Below are 16,562 nucleotides of genomic sequence, written 5' to 3' on the forward strand. Positions count from 1 at the left end.
GCCTGTTTGCCACGAAAGCTGAACGAATGCGTACCCATCTCCATACCAAACTAGAGTTTTCTATAGACAAAAGCTGAATTCAGTGTAGTCCCTTAAACAGGTCCCTACTAAAATGAGCCGGTATTGCACTCGCAAAGCCCCACCATCTTTCTCGCCAAGGGCCCTTAGGCTGATGGTCAATTCGAAGGGTGCCGGACCATATTACAGTTTAACGAAAATATTTCAAGGCTGTGGTATTACTATGCTTATCAACGTTGTCGAGTTGTGCAAACTTGTACTAAGCTTACAGAATTTCGACTTCTTGAAAATATTGTTTTACCAAATTTCATAAATAGCAAAAGTTACACCCTATAAAGTGTTACCAGTTTGGGAAAGAAAACGGCAAAATCGATTTGTATTATTCTTTTTATTATCGTTATTATATCGCTTTCATTTATTTTTCTTTTCTCTTTGTTTACGTTACAATCTACGTAACATCTAATATAGGTAATCTAGAAATTTACATACATTTACAAAAAATTATAACTGGGATTGTAAATACATTTCAAGACATTAACAATTAAACAAAAAATTAAATTGACAAAAAATTATTTCAGATATATATTATTAATAAAGAAAACAATTCATTAGGCCAGATTATGAATTAAACATCTAGTCAGCAAATCCTGTAGTTATTATTATGCTTCAAAAATCAAAAAATATTTGTTAACTAAATAAAAAAAATGGCGTTGTTCCTAACAAAAAAAATTGAATAACAAAACATTTTTCATAAATGTTTTGTTATCCCCTAAAGTCCCAGTTCTTAAAAAACTTAGGATAAAGTGTGTAAAGCCTGCCCAGAAATATAAAAACTTGCTCTGGGGGCGCCACTAGTATAGTACGCGACAGGTCGAGTTGGCAATCAGGGTGGCCCCGCACACCCTCACAGACCACGCGCTAAACCCTCAATATGGAGAGAGGTATTTTATTTTTGTGGCCAGGCTTTATGGACATAATTATATTATATTTATACACTTTTTATGAACATCAAAATCTATCACTAAATATTATGTTAAGTAACCAATTTAAAGATGACTCTACATGAATCTATATTTACAAAAGATGGAAAGGTTACATATTTTTTGGCAAAATAATTTAATTAGTTTCTAAATAAATCTAAGGCAAAGTGGGGATACGAAGAGTACATAACAGATAACTGTAGAAACCTAAAATCGACAAATTGAACACTGGCAACACAACTTTTGAAATATTGTGTGTACATCTTGAGTTCTCACTCATCAGTTTAGCACTATGTGTCAACTGATATTACGTCAAAAGTACGATTTTAGTCCTCATTTTAAAGGTGACCCGTACTTTTGACTTGACAGTTGACACAAAACTAAAATGGTAAGTGAGATCTCAAAATGTACGCACTAAAACAAGATTAAGGCTAAATCGAAGATGAAGAATAGTATAACGCGTACAAAGTGACAAACATGAAAGAACTCGCCATATTTGCTCTATCTGTCAACTGATATTTGAAAAGTAGGTATGGTTAGCAAAGAAAGTACTTTGCATACAAAACTTATTATTTAATTTAATCCATACTAATATTATAAATGAGAAAGTGTGTCTGCCTACTAGCTTGTCACGGCCCAACAGTTTAACCCAAATTTTTTATTATTATATATTATTTTTTTATCCCGGAAAAGCAAAGAGTTCCCAAGGGATTCTTAAAGGCCCATCCGTTTAACTGATTTTTATGAAATTTGCCACGGAGGTAGCTTGCGTCCCGGAAATTGACATAGGCAACTCAAAGCACGAGTATTTAATCAGAGACGATTGGCAGAGAGAGATAAATCACGTGAAAGGAATCGGAAAGAGATACCGGTAAAGGGATAGGAGATATTTTAAGATGAGGGTGTGAACTTTAGTTTAATTATTAACAATGGTAATAAACACCTAATTTTCTTTTAAATAGTGTGTGGTAGATACATTTTAGAGCCTACAGTGCAACAAGGATCTTTTGGCGCGTGCCCGAAATCGGAACTAACGCCGCCATCTTGTGAAGTGTCAGGCTGTCTCCTTATATGATGTAGTGTTCCTAAGTAAAAAATCTGAAATTCACTGTTTTTAGGGTCCCGTACCTCAAAAGGAAAAACGGAACCCTTATAGGATCACTTTGTTGTCTGTCTGTCTGTCGGTCTGTCAAGAAACCTACAGGGTACTTCCTGTTGACCTAGAATCTTAAAATTTGGCAGGTAGGTAGATCTTATAGCTGACATTTGGAGAAAAAATCTGAAAACCGTGAATTAGCGGCTACGTCACACAAAAAAAATTAAATTGTGGTCATGAACAAATAATTAGTATTTTCAATTTTCTAAGTAAGATAACTATATCAAGTGGGGTATCATATGAAAGGTCTTCACCTGTGCATTCTAAAACAGATTTTTTATTTATTTTTATGTATCATAGTTTTTGAATTATCGTGCAAAATGTCGAAAAAATATGACTGTAGTACGGAACCCTCATTGCGCGAGCTTGACTCGCACTTGGCCGGTTTTTTTAATATCAGAGCTTTCCCATATACATAACATCATGATGAACATCATAAAGGGGTGTGGGTTTAATAAAAAAAACTGCCATACCCCTTCCAGGTTAGATTGCAGTCAAGAGCTAACTTGTATCTGAATAAAAAAATATTAGGCTGATAATAGATACAGAATAAATTGTGTCTGCATCTTATAGCTATATAATTATTTTAGCACTATAGTCTGTAAAAACTGACTCATCACGTGCCATTTTAACTCTATGTGTCAACTGCCATGTCAAAAGAAGGGTTCACTTTTAAAATAAGGACTAAAATCGTACTTTTTACATCAAATTTTATACGTTATAGGTAAATATAGTATTTGAGCAGGTAAACATGATACGTTCTAAGTCCATGGCCTATCAATGGTTTTTATTATTCTTTCTCGATTGGGAAACAGGGACGGCTTTCCCAATTTCTCATTCAGTAAAAATTCGATAAAACTTACTCGATTTTCGACATTGACATTTTCAATATATTCCCTAAAATTGAGGAGATTTTATTTGCTGGCAGCCTTTGTTCTACAACTACGCCCCCCTGTCAATGTCATTCAGGTGTCAAAAGATCCTGGTCGTACTGTATTTCTATTCATGTTCATGTTCTATTTTTATAGCGGAAAGATGCTGTGATAATAATAAAGACGATGAATACTCTGAGAATGATGCAGACATTAGTGGAGTTGATTCGGATTAAATAATTTTCATTCGAGGTTCTTTTGTATACATAATATATTTTTTGTTAACCCTACTTCATCAGATCGTCCAATACTGCCACGGCGGTCCTTTCTTAAATCGTACGCGTTATACTAGATAAATAATTATTTATTCATCTTTGCGCGAATGATAATATATAAATACAAACCGGTTTCATTAGAAAGGCAATAATGCGAAGATGGGGTTAGATCACAAAAACAATGCATCAGACACATTCTTTTTTTAGCGTAGTAGCACACGCCGGGTCTCTAAATATGGCATGGGTAAAATATATAATTTTCACAAGGTTTATTTTGATCATTATTTGTTAAAGTTGCAAAAATGTCGTCACTCGATAAAATTCTATTTCACGTGCATTGTTTTATTTTCATTGAGTTTTTCTAAATTCCAAACAGAATAGTCACTCAATAATTTAAAACAAAATGGTTTTGAGAATAATTTGTTATTTTTAGCTCATGGCAACAAAAGTAACATAATTCTCGTTTTCATGTTTTTCGAACCTGAGTACAAGTACTACCACTTTTAAGCCCCGTCGGCAAAATTCGTTTTCGTAGAAAAGCGCAACCTAACGCTGAAGTCACACCTACTAAAGCCGAACCAAGGAATTATCGACCTTATTGCTTGACGTTAAGATTTTAAACAGAAGAACAATAGAGACTCGTATTTTCTCATAAACTCATAATTCGTGCTTTCAAAACATGGCGCGTAGGCAACCACCAATAGCAGACGGATGCGCGCTATAATTTGGTTGAGATATTTTCGCGCCATTAAAAAATAAGATTTCTGCGGAGGTACATTGGTGTAACTTATAAAAGTGGTAGGGAGTACTGTATTTAATTTGAAAATTATTAATAAGAAATGGTTACGGAATTTCAGAAATAATAGAGAACTGGGGGAGATGTTATTAGTTGTATTGCCACTTGCCAGTATTCAATTTGGCAGCTTTAATTTTAAAGCTTAAAAAATAAACAAAATAGAAAACTTCTTTGCTCTTTCTTCGTTCGAAAGCATTAAGCCGGCAGGTAAATCTAGGTACATTTTTAGCCTTTGCACCATTTTGTTATATTCCGAATCTGTCTAAATGATAATGATCTGTTCATATGGCACAGGAAGTTTAAGCTATAATATCGCTTATAATGCGTACATTTTGAGATCTCACTCACCATTTTAGCTCTATGTGTCAATGTTATGTCAAAAGTACGGTAAATTGATCCGGAAAATCATTATTACAATCGCAATTGTTGTGATTGGCTGAATTTATGGTATTCTTTTTGCAACAATGCATTGTAGCCGATAGTGAGCGATCATCAACAAATCAGAGGTGATTGCGATCGCGACATTGTAGCTGTCATTTTATCGTAATCGTGCACCGTTTCACCTTTAAATTAAGGACATAAATCGTATTTTGATATGACAGTGTTGACACATAGAGCTAAAATGGCGAGCGAGATGTCAAAATGTATGCATTATATTTGCATCGAATGTCAAAGAAACTATGGCTGATAAACGCCTTTACAAATAAGTCGTAAACGGTTAAAATAAGGTATGCTTCAAGTTTGAGAGAATTATTAGATACATTTATAAACATGGAATATACCAGAATATTGTGGCCAATTGTCGTACACAATCTCTAAACTAAACTAAATTGACAGGTCTCTATCTATTGACAGGTATCTAGTGCTATTCTTCCCCCGCTTCTTTCAGGAAGCATTCTGAAAGAGATATACATAGTCTCCTTTGTAAAGGAGATGTATATATTATAATCTCCTTTGTGAAAGAGATATATATGATCTTCTTTGTGAAAGAGATATACTTAATCTCCTTTGTGAAAGAGATATAAAAAAGCTACTTGAGACTATGTATAGGACTTTTTTATAGCAAAGTGCATTTTGCTGTTGTGGCACTGGAAAAAGCCATAGAGCTTATTTTTAATTTTTAGAGTACAAATTGGTACGAATGTTGGGAACACCTATATTGATCGGACTGTAATACTATAATACTATAATTTTTATATCCCGTAGTGTGAAATAAGATTAAATCAAGAAAAGAAGAGATAGATTTAGACTTGTCAATTTAGTTTATGAACACAGTTAATGAGTAAAACTTTCACATTCAAATTGTAGACATAATATTATTATAATTCTATTATACCGAAAAAATATTGTATATAAATATTTCTGTTACATACATGCATATAAGTACGTACGTATCTTAGTAATTTTTCGAAATAGTTTTTAAAATTTAATTAGTAGGTATATCATTCAATATAATTATTTATTATTAGTGTGTGAATATCTTTGCTTATAACGGATTTCTGTAAATAGCTATTTTTGTGCGATAAATTAAAAAAAAATGTGTTTACTATCTGTCAAAGATCATAGAGTATTGTCAATAGTTATTCGTCTACGTATCGGATCAGAGTCCAACTACAAACACAAAGATACAGTGCGACAAGGCTATCTTGGTGCGTGGCGAAAATCGGAACTAACGTTGCCGTCAAGTGTCCCCTTTGGTCTTGTTTGAATATTCTAACTTCTAAGCCTTTGTTCTCCAACAGCGCCCCCCTGTCAATGTCATTCAAGTGCCAAGAGAGCCTTGTCACAGATTACTACACAACCTCGGAAGCTCTTCATTTGTTACTGAGTCTACTCAAAATATGTTTATCTAAGAATTTTCTAAAGACTATGGGGTGTAGAGGTAAGGAGCACGATCTCTTATGGGGGAAACGTTGGAAAAGTGTCCCGCTATAAACAGTAAATATCAGTACAAAAACCCTCTAAAATGGCGCTAGCGTCGGTAGCTCAGCGATACTGTAATATGAATGTAGCAGTTGTTAACGGAGTGAAATATGCCTAGTTAGAATATTTAACGGATTGAAGTATGCCGAGTTAGAAAATTTAATATTTTTAGTGAGTGGCAGTCCAGTACCACAGCTCAACAATTTACGTAGTTTATTTCTCTATTTTAAATTAACCGCTCTTTTCAAAATTTACTCTTTGGATACTGTAGCGCCATTGTTATTTAGCACATTTTAACTTACCTCTACACTCCATACTAAAAACATTGGTGTTTCGTTTACTACCCACTTTAGCAAAAAAATACGCCTTTGTATAGCTTATAACAGCTTAGTACAATGTGTTGTCTTCTTCTTTCGAATGTCAAATTACTGATGACAGAAAGAGAGGAATCGGTGTTTACCATTTCACCTGCTAAAATAACATTTTATAAGTAAGGCAGTTTAAATAAACAAAAGATTTTTTTTAAATAAAATAATACTTATGACAACCAATTTTTTTCCAGCTGAATTAAATAGTTATAAGTAGTGGGTAGTGGGTATTCGAAATTTCCTTTCAGTCAATTTGGACGACCAATTTGAGCGTATATCCAAAATATTATATAGTTAGTTCAATCAGATTTTTTTTTTCAATTGTGAGATAGACTTGCGCTTGACTCAATCATGCTAAGAAAAAGCAATGATGAGGTCAAGATGGGAGCGCGCTTGCTTAGAAGATGGCTATTCACTATGTGCCTTTATTATATGGTGAGAGAGCAGAGTCGTGTTGGTATATCGTTATTCGTTATTGAAGTTAAGATACTGGCTGCCATGTGCAATAAGTTAACCCAAGGCCGTACTGTAATGACGACTTAGTACAACTTTGCATATCTCGCTACCGTTGATATAACATTGAAATACTTTAAAGTCACAGTAAAATATACTTTAATCAGGTCGTCTTGAAGTCGTGCTTTCAGTACTACCAATTTTGGTTTTACGATACTCCTGCTTGGTAGATGAACAAACGAATTCAAACCTTAAAACAACTGGGTTTAGGTCAATTTTGCTTTAAATTTATAGTGTCTCGATACTCGAAACTTGTTATCGTTGTCGAGATCTGCAAAATCGTACAAAGCCTACAAAACAGAGATTTGCTTAGCGCCCAAAATCTTTAAAAAAAAAGAATATTACGCTGGCTTGGGTTGAAACAAACTGAAAATAATATTGCCTTTTGCAAAAATCAGGGTTTAGGACGCTAAACAAGTTTCTTATATCTATTTATCAGGACCGTACGGCCTCAGAGTGGGCATATATAAATTCGGATATTCCATGAACACTATAATTTGATACTATGGTAAAAAAAATCTCATATCGGAACTAAAACTTATGTTTTTCAAAAAGGCTGAGATCCAAATAGCAGCCATAGCTAAGGCCACACTTGTGTGACACGTAGCGTTACAGTTCTTGCAATTCACGAAGGCGAGTGGACTTTACTTGTAGTTACGTCGGATACGCGGGCATTGCGTAAGTGTGCGTGCATGTCGGACCAATCAGTCGCGAGCAAGCGCTCGCAAACGCACACATTCAGTGTACGTTACTTATACCGATACGACTTACACACAAGTATGAGCCACTCGCCTTCGTGAATTGCAAGAACTGTAACAATCGACGGTGTAGACAGGTGCCTGGTCCGCGATGGTGAATATGTAAATCTATGGTAAGATGTGCGGATAAAAAACGCAAGTCTGCCTCAACCTAACACGTATGTGGTTAACAGTCGGCGGTGTAGACGGGCGCGAGGTCGAGCGTGAGGTGCCGCAGCGCACGGTCGCGGGACGCAGAGCGGCAGGCGCGGGAGGACTTGATGATCTGCAGCACCATGGCCTTGCAGTCGTGGCACACCGCCATCTGCACGCCGCGCAGCCGCTCCGCCACCGTCACGCCGGTCACGCTGCGCCCGTACCGCGCTCTGGAATACAACAGCTTATAGCGTCTCTAAGTTCAAGATGGTAACTGGATAGAAAAGAGTAGAGCTGTTACGCATTCATCCGATCCGAATACCTGAAAATATACTTCCGAACTCCGAAGTAGTCATAGAACTATTTGTATAGGTACAACTTCCGTCATTCGATTTCTCTCCGTCATTCGTGAGAATATCTGAGATCTGCCTCGGATTCAAATCGGCTATATGACATAGATATGTCAAAGATGTCCACTGAATAGCTTGGATTTGGATCCGAGATCGGATTAGTGCAATATCCGAATTCGGTCCGAGTTTTTTATATCCGTATTCTCACGGATTCGGATCGGATGAGTGCGTAACCGCTCTTAAATGGCGAGATACCTCTCGCTTTTTAAGAAAAGAGGAAGTTTGTTACCTTCGCTCGAGCGTGGATAGCGAGGATAGTGGCGTTGAGACGCACGGCATGCTGCCGGGCCCATCCACGCGCACTGTGGGGAGCGGCTCCACATACCCCATGGCTGAGGCGCCGCGGGAGCCGGGCGCGGAGGCCACCGCACCCGTGTGGCGCCGCGTGGTGGCTGGACTGTTCGGCGCAGAACCCACGCTGTTCTCTACCGTCGCCTGCAATAAACAAAACATGCCAATATAGTTGTCAGAACCATCACACCCGCAAGAGAAATCGAATTTCTCCTTCCCTCAAATTAATGTTCTGGTAAAAGGTTTCTAGTAAGCTTTATTAAGGACCTGATGATAGCATCGAGAGAATTTAATATGCTTAGTAAAACGCTTCGGCCTGCTGATAATTTCGGAATAGGGATCCTGACGCAAAGCTCAGCGCAAATGGCGCGAGGAGAAAGGTAATAAAATGTATTAAAATGACAGTTTTCAATAACCATGGCGACGAGGCACCATCTGGCGTAATGGAGCCATCTGGCGTGATGGTGTATCATCATCTTATGTGGATGGTGATGGAAAGGTATACTCACACTGTGCTCGGGAGAGACCAGGCGCGCCATGAGCGAGCGCGGGAAGGATTGCTGCTCGTCGTCGGGTGATGGCAGCAGCGACGGACTGAGCAGCGCCACGGGCACGTGCGCAAAGTGTTCCGTCGGGATCCGCATCTGGTAGGATAAATATGACACTACTAACTGGCTTTTCAAGCAACCAATATCCTCAAGATCATAACAAACATTAAAGATTTGCTTTTCTAGCAACCCATTTTTTATTTCTTCAGTCAAGGCAAACTATCCTGACTCAGTGTCAAGAAAGTTCCCAAAGCAGCTAAGCTCACTTCTTTGCTAAACAAGTGAGTTTAGTGTTTAAACTATCGTGAGTGATTTCCTTTATACATATCTCACACGCGGCTTTACTCACATGTTTAGTCGACGTTAGCCCGACTAGTTTCGAACCCATCCGGGGTCCTTTTCTAAACTAAATTAAACTAACTAACACGTGAGTAAAGCCGGGTGTGAGATATGTGTAAAGTGAGTTTAGTTTCCTGGCCTATCAAAGTAAATATGTATATCATTTTATAGGTCCAAGAGTATATCCTCATTTTACGAACATTTTTTTGCGAATTTGCTTACCTTTGAACAACATTTTTGACAGACAGTCTTTTTGCACAGTTTACACTTTTGTCCCCACGGGCCGAAAATGCCAAACCGTGTCTTCAAACATAAGAAGCATACCTGGAAACAACAATTTAACATGAAAATCTATTAGTAGGTCCAAAGACTTACAATCTATGTTACAATTTTGAAAAAAAATGGTGAAAGATTGTTTATTAATAGTTTGGAGAAAAGGATTTCTTGTAAGTATCTAACTAAATTAATCCTTCCTCCCTCCCCCTCCACTTTTATTATCGATTGATGGGTACTAGGTACCCTTCAAGTCAAGATTGAATAGGCAAGGGCCTAGGCAAGCGCGCTCCAACTTAGGCTCCATTATCCCTTGCCAGCATCAGGCCTTATTGCAGCCAAGCAATAGGCACTAGTCTATAAAGTTAAAAAAAAACTTACCCTTCTCTTCTCAACGTCTTCCTTCACCCTGCCCTCAACGGGCAGGACCTCTAGCTCTGCCTTCGTCAACACGGAGCGGATGTGTACAATTTCTTCTAGCGTCAATGAGAGACGATCGTCGGACATTATCGCGTCTTGCCATTGTTTCTGTTACAATACAAAATTAATGCTCAATAAATTATTAACACATTGAGGCGATCGCAAGTTACTTACGGCCGATAGTAGACAAGAAAACTTGCTCAGACTTCACATTAAAAGGTGACAGATTATGCTAGAGACAAAAAACTATTTCCACCGATCGGCCGATCGCTTTGGGTGTAGGTTAGGAGTACGACTTAGGACTATAACGAAATTAAAACGTATACAAAAACAGCCAACTCTAGAGTTAAGCCCTAAGCCACATTTCTACTTGCTAAACTACTAAAACTTTTTTTTTAACACAATTTTACAATGTTGGTTTCTACGTGCTCGCAAGCGCTTGGCTTGAATTGGTACTTTATAAGTACCGATTCAATTTAAGAAAGTAAGTACCTATTCCAAGAACAATGAATTAATTTTTCAACAGCGATAGCACTACTTCTCTACAAAACCTAGGTAGGTAGGTACTTACTAAGAATTCAGAAATATAGGTAAGCAATGTTATAGGCGTTCAAGAAGCACATGAAGGCATCTAATTCTGTCAGATATAGCCAGTTGGGCTAACTTCAAAACACTAACTTAGGAAATGAATCGTCATGAAGGTGGAAATAATACTTAAAACTAATCTATCTATTGTGCAATGCAGTTCAAACTTCAAATACAAAAACTAATACAACAGGAATTACAGTACGCGGCAGAAAGTAATGTACATCGACCTTTAGAAGGAGACAGTCGGCTAATTTCGTATCGATTTCGACATTCGAGACAATGCTCTACAAAAGCATTGTCTCTGTCGTTGAGACCGACAAATCGTCATATAGGTATTGAGTGACAGAGAAAACGCTCTAGCCGAAATGTAATTCTAAAGGCCGATTTACAATACTTTCTGCCGCATACTGTAAGTACCTAGGACAGGTTGAAATGGCAATTGGGGAGGGAACGCCTGCACAGCTGCACAGCCCCGCGCTAATCCTGTGCGGGCGAGTGCGGGTGACGTTTAGGTGTGTGCGAGGCGTCCCCCCCCCCGCGCCTCATACCCCGATTGCCATCTCAACTTGTCGCGGACTATACGAGTTTAAAGATTCAAGCGTTATAACTTACATGGAAAAAGTTTTAGTAAACATGCAAATTAATAATTCCGACCACATAGGACTTTTGTCGCCATTCTATCCAGAACTGGGAAATTAGAAATATCTTGATGTAGTAATCAAGTAATAAGTTGTAAGTCTAGTAAAAATAAAACACAAATGACAAAACACCCAAGAAAACTTTTTACCATTTTTTAGAGATACTGGTAATCATTCGTCCAAGTTTCTAGCGGTGTTTGACGTCAAATAGCATTGCCGTCATTTACGTGAACATGTGATTCGTGGTCTTTGCAGTGATGAACAGTTGTGATTTTTTTTAAACCGACTTCCAAAAAGGAGGTGGTTCTCAATTCGGCCCGTTTTTTTTTCAATAGCGGTACAAAATGAGTCTCAACTCTCAACTGAGAAATACGGACGACAAAATATCTTAATTAATTTTGTTATGATTAACTACACGAATACCCGGTGACCGGTCTGAGCAAAAATTGTAAAAAAACTTGTATTTAAAAAGTGGCGGCCTTTAGGCTACGGTACAGTTCTTGCAATTCACGAAGGCGAGTGGCTCATGGTTATTGCTTATATTTAAGTGGTATCGGTATAAGTAAGGTACACTGAATGTGTGCGTTTGCGAGTGCTTGCTCGCCACAGAGTGGTCCGACATGCACGCACACTTACGCATGCCCGTGTATCCGACGTAACCACAAGTAAAGTCCACTCGCCTTCGTGAATTGCAAGAACTGTAACGGTAATGGAACTTTTCGCGTGTCATCCCTCATTATTGTATTGACGGCCATTTTTTACGTCGGTTGTTTCACCGTCATCTTACGGCCATTATGTTTCCTTGAAAAAGATACTTATAGCCCGTTTACTAAAACATTGTACCTGGCGTCGCGTCGATTGAAAATTAAAAACTCAACAAGTGGCAGACAAAAATTCATTGTACATACACGTACTACGAATTTTTGTCTGCCACATGTTGAGTTTTTAATTTTTTTTTTTTAATTTTTAATCGACGCTAAGTCCAATCTTTTAGTAAACGGGTTATAGCTAAAGCACTAACATAGGTACTAAGACTATTTAATATGATTTATTTATTCATTTGCTTTCATGGTTACATGAAGCCCCGTTAGGGCATTGCAAAGTTAGGTACATTAACAATACATACATGCTAAATATATAATTATTATACAATTACATGCAAACTACGTGTTACATTATTTTATAATAGATTTTATCATGTAATTATATAGGGCATTCATTTGAATCGAAATTATTTTTATTTATTGATCGCACTAATTAATTAAGTTTGTTATAATGTCAATTAGTTTCTTCTTTGTTAATAATTTAGTAATATTAAGTAGGTACAAGTATGTTAATATAAAATAGTTTCGATGATCAGTAAGAATGTCATATTAAACTTAAATTAACAGGTTATAGTAAGTACAACATAGTCTGAAGCATGGATTTAGAAGTAATAATTCTTATAACTTACATAAGTATTAGTAGGTATTTAAAAATTCTTTGGTCTAAAGTCTAAACATACAAATAGGATATGCAAATATAGTGTCGGTCGTGCAATTGAGGTCATGTATTAAATAGGTAGGTATGATTAGTTTTGCAGTCTAGCTGGTAGCAAGCGACTCACATGCGGATGCGTGGGGCTGCCACTAACCGACTTGATGAGTTCGTCCTGCAGCGAGGAGCGCGACCACGACAGCTCGCCGAGCTGCGCGTCGGCGTCGCTGCTGGCGAGTGACGCCGCGCCGCCGCACGACGCTCGCGAGCCTGGCCTGGAAGACAGCGGTTGAGTTAGGTTCGGCACTGACCGAATTTCGACCATCCACCATCACACTCACTACCACTCATCGTCATCGTCACTTACCACCAGGTGACCAAGTGCTAACTTTATCCTCAACAGTAACTAGACAATTGGGTATTTGATTTCTCAGTGATTATTAAATAGAGGGTCTTCCAGACCAAAACACGTAAAATCTATGTCCTTTGTTCGTTTTAAATGTTACCATTTTAAATTATCGATTAAACTAAAAAAGTACGTCATTATGATGTGATGTCACATTCATTTCATAGAATCTCGCATACTAAGTGCGCGTTTTGAGAAAGAGGGTGGATGAGGAAGGCGGAGGACCGTGTGTGGTGGTGGAGGACCTATGTCCAGCAGTTGACGCAAACAGACTGATTGATTGATCATATTGTATTTTAGGTGGTTTGCTATGGTACCTGGAGTGTGGCAGCGATTGCGCGCCGTCGGTGGGTGGGCAGGCGTGAGTGACCGTATGGCGTCGCATCGAAGCTCGCCGCGACGGGCACTGGGTCGCAAGGTCGTACGCTACAAACAAATTCCATAAGCATTAGGTAAAACAACAATTTATTACAGAGAAGAAGTTGCAACTTTTTCATTCAATGTAATTCTCAACGAGTCACATTGTAGCTGTGGGTGTGACTCGATGGGAATTTTTTTTCGATGGATTCCCAACGAGTCACATTGTTACACGATTGGGTGTGACTCGATGGGAATTTTTTTCCATGGATTCCCAACTAGTTACACTGTAACACCATTGAGTGTGACTCGATGGAATTTTTTTTCGATGGATTCCCAACGAGTCACACTGTAACACGATTGAGTGTGACTCGGTGGATTCCCAACGAGTCACACTGTTACACGATTGGGTGTGACTCGATGGGATTTTTTTCGTTGGATTCCCAACGAGTCACACTGTAACACGATTGAGTGTGACTTGTTGGGGACCCATCATTATTTAAGACTACCAACAGACAAAACTCGACAAAATATCTAATGAGTCTCTAGAAATGAAAAACAAAAAATAATGTAGCTACCTATCTAATGGTTTTTAGAGAATAGCAACCACCTAGTATCTTGCTGGATCTTTTTGGTATGAAGGGCATTCCGAAACAGTGGTAGATTCACTTGACTGTTCAAAAGCACTTTTAACACGTTTATTTGAAGTGTATAGTGTAAGACCGAAAAAACATCTGGGTCACCGACAAGTCATATGGGTATGAGTGGCAGAGACAACGCTCTACAAAGTTGAAATGTCATTCTAAAGGCCGATGTTCATCACTTTCGGCCGCGTACTGTACTAAACAAGACCCGTCTAGTGGGTCAAAAACACCGTTAACGAGTGACCAAGCAAAGTTGTAGGTTAGCTTGCCGGACGCCTTGACTTTAAGTGGCACGGTACATATGACCTTGTTCAACTAAATGTGCAATAAACAACAAAAGAAATTTATATAAGTACGTGCATTCTGAGATATTAAACTTTAAGACGTGAAAACTCTGAGGCATAATATTCCAAAAACTTAAAATATTAAAAGACGAAAGTCTACTTTCCAAGCGCAGTAACATATGATTTTCTAAAACATAAAGGTGATTAACCTCATAAAAGTCATCCCTATTATTAAAGGAGTCAAAAACTATACTTAATAAAAAATATATAAATTAATGCCATATGTAAGTCCTTAAGATTTCAATAAATTGCGGTCATTTTAACGTCAAAATTATTTATTCATGTGTTCTTAAGACACAAAGTACCTACCTAGTTATAGGCTGAAATCTTACCTAGAGCATACTTTGACTTTGCTCAGACTTAAGAGGACTTCAGACACTTATTACGAGACAGCATATTTAGATCAGCGATAAATAAATATCGCTGATATAAATTTGCCTCGTTTGATCAGGCAGAGCGAAGCATGAAGGGTACTACCACAGCCTTGAAATATATTTTGTTAAACTGTGGTACTACGTCAAAGCAAGCGCTTTAGATCCTCATTTATTATAATCTATTATTAAGTACGTAGTGAGATACTTCAGGACATTTAGATCACATTATGAATTTCTAGGAGTACGGAGTACCTCTTAGGCTGAGACTTAGGTACCTATGCCTTATTTTTCAATATTTGATAGGCATCTGCTAATGATCTAAACATGATCTACAAATAAAATTAAAGATCAAATTAGCATTATAAGCATAAGCGACAATCTATCTTCTGCAAATAAAGACGATAACACATATACATTGTATAATATTTAGGAAGCGTGACGTCCATATAGGTACAGTTGCTTTCAGGTAAAAAGAACGCCTGACTACTGTTATAAAGAAGACGTGTCGGTCCATAGGAACTGTCCTCTCATACTAACGAAACCATATTATCTATTCTGTGACGAAAATTTGACTTGAATCAACTCGACCGTCTCGCCTCACTTCGCTACTTCATACCACCACATGGTAGGGGTACGTTAGTACATAGTTTAATGGGGGTAGTATGGGATTTTTTACATCCCGCCAACTTTCATAGAATTCGAGCATTAAAACCACGTTGAAACACTAACGTCATGTCACTGAGTTAAATGGACTTTATATGGGTAAAGCCGCACTGCGAAATTTCACCACGCGATTTTTGACACAGAATTGTGACATTCAGAAATTGTATGAAAACGTACGCGAATCTCAAGTTCTCAATCTAAGCCAAATTTCCAAGCGGAAACCTCGCGAAATAAAAATCGGCGATACTGAATGCATGACTTTCAATTCAATCAATGTTTCGACACTCGAATTCTATCAACGTGGGCGATATATAGAATCTCATACTAACCCTATAAATCGATAAATCGCCTACTGCGCAGGTATAAAGTCAGCGGTCTTTTTACAAGAAACAAACTGTAACAATGCGTGTCATACATTCCAGGGTCTCGTCGCAAAACTGGTGGTACTCGTCATGGGAGATGCGGGCCCGAGGCGGCGCCCGGGGCGTCTCCGCAGCAACTAGTCCAAGATTGGTGTGCGTTGGGGAGAAAGTGCAATTTTAGCCTACTTCCATACATTTTTATGACTATATACCTAGTACAGTGTTAGAGTTAACACCTTGATTAGATTACTATAAATTACGATGTCCCGGTCCAACTTGTAGGGCTATAATAATTAGAGTTCATGGTACATCGCAAAACAAGTCCAATCTGAAGTCTGAACACGAGGCGTATCCTTGTGGAGTGTACAAAATAAGGTACCTGTTAGCAGCGATTGTGTCCTGCGCAGACTGCCATGTTGCAACTTCAGATTGGACTATTTGTTTTGCGATTACTGTAACTACAATCTATTTTTATTTATCTGACTAGAAAGGTAAATAAATAGTTTTTCACAGAAAGACATAAGCGACATACTATGCACGGCGCATAGAACGTTCTAACTGCGAACTAACAATAATACCATGATGTACCTACGTAAAAAACCAAACTTAACAACTTCTAAAGTTTTGGGTAAAAC

At 38.0% G+C, this 16,562-nt stretch overlaps 1 protein-coding gene and 1 long non-coding RNA gene across 6 annotated transcripts in view; one reads left to right on the plus strand and one right to left on the minus strand.

Annotated features, from left to right (window-relative positions):
* Positions 1 to 387: 387 nt before the first annotated feature.
* LOC138402697 (uncharacterized) lies at positions 388 to 5,094 on the plus strand. Its single transcript, XR_011237044.1, has 2 exons — positions 388 to 2,059; positions 3,066 to 5,094. It is a non-coding gene; the product is annotated as an uncharacterized lncRNA (long non-coding RNA).
* spir (spire type actin nucleation factor) overlaps positions 2,962 to 16,562 on the minus strand; it is a 216,556-nt gene continuing 202,955 nt past the window's right edge. For 2 of the 5 annotated variants that reach the window (XM_069499912.1, XM_069499901.1), the window contains 8 exons: positions 15,981 to 16,064; positions 13,501 to 13,609; positions 12,908 to 13,052; positions 10,037 to 10,183; positions 9,605 to 9,706; positions 9,005 to 9,139; positions 8,434 to 8,639; positions 2,962 to 8,024 (listed from right to left, as the gene is read on the minus strand). In XM_069499912.1, coding sequence (XP_069356013.1) covers positions 7,826 to 8,024; positions 8,434 to 8,639; positions 9,005 to 9,139; positions 9,605 to 9,706; positions 10,037 to 10,183; positions 12,908 to 13,052; positions 13,501 to 13,609; positions 15,981 to 16,064 — 1,127 coding nt within the window. In that variant the 3' untranslated portion in view covers positions 2,962 to 7,825. The remainder of the gene's footprint in view (positions 8,025 to 8,433; positions 8,640 to 9,004; positions 9,140 to 9,604; positions 9,707 to 10,036; positions 10,184 to 12,907; positions 13,053 to 13,500; positions 13,610 to 15,980; positions 16,065 to 16,562) is intronic. The other 3 variants (XM_069499919.1, XM_069499916.1, XM_069499908.1) reach the window with 2 other exon arrangements.

This window comes from Maniola hyperantus, chromosome 1 (genome assembly GCF_902806685.2).
Source record: "Maniola hyperantus chromosome 1, iAphHyp1.2, whole genome shotgun sequence".
Taxonomy (NCBI): domain Eukaryota; kingdom Metazoa; phylum Arthropoda; class Insecta; order Lepidoptera; family Nymphalidae; genus Maniola; species Maniola hyperantus.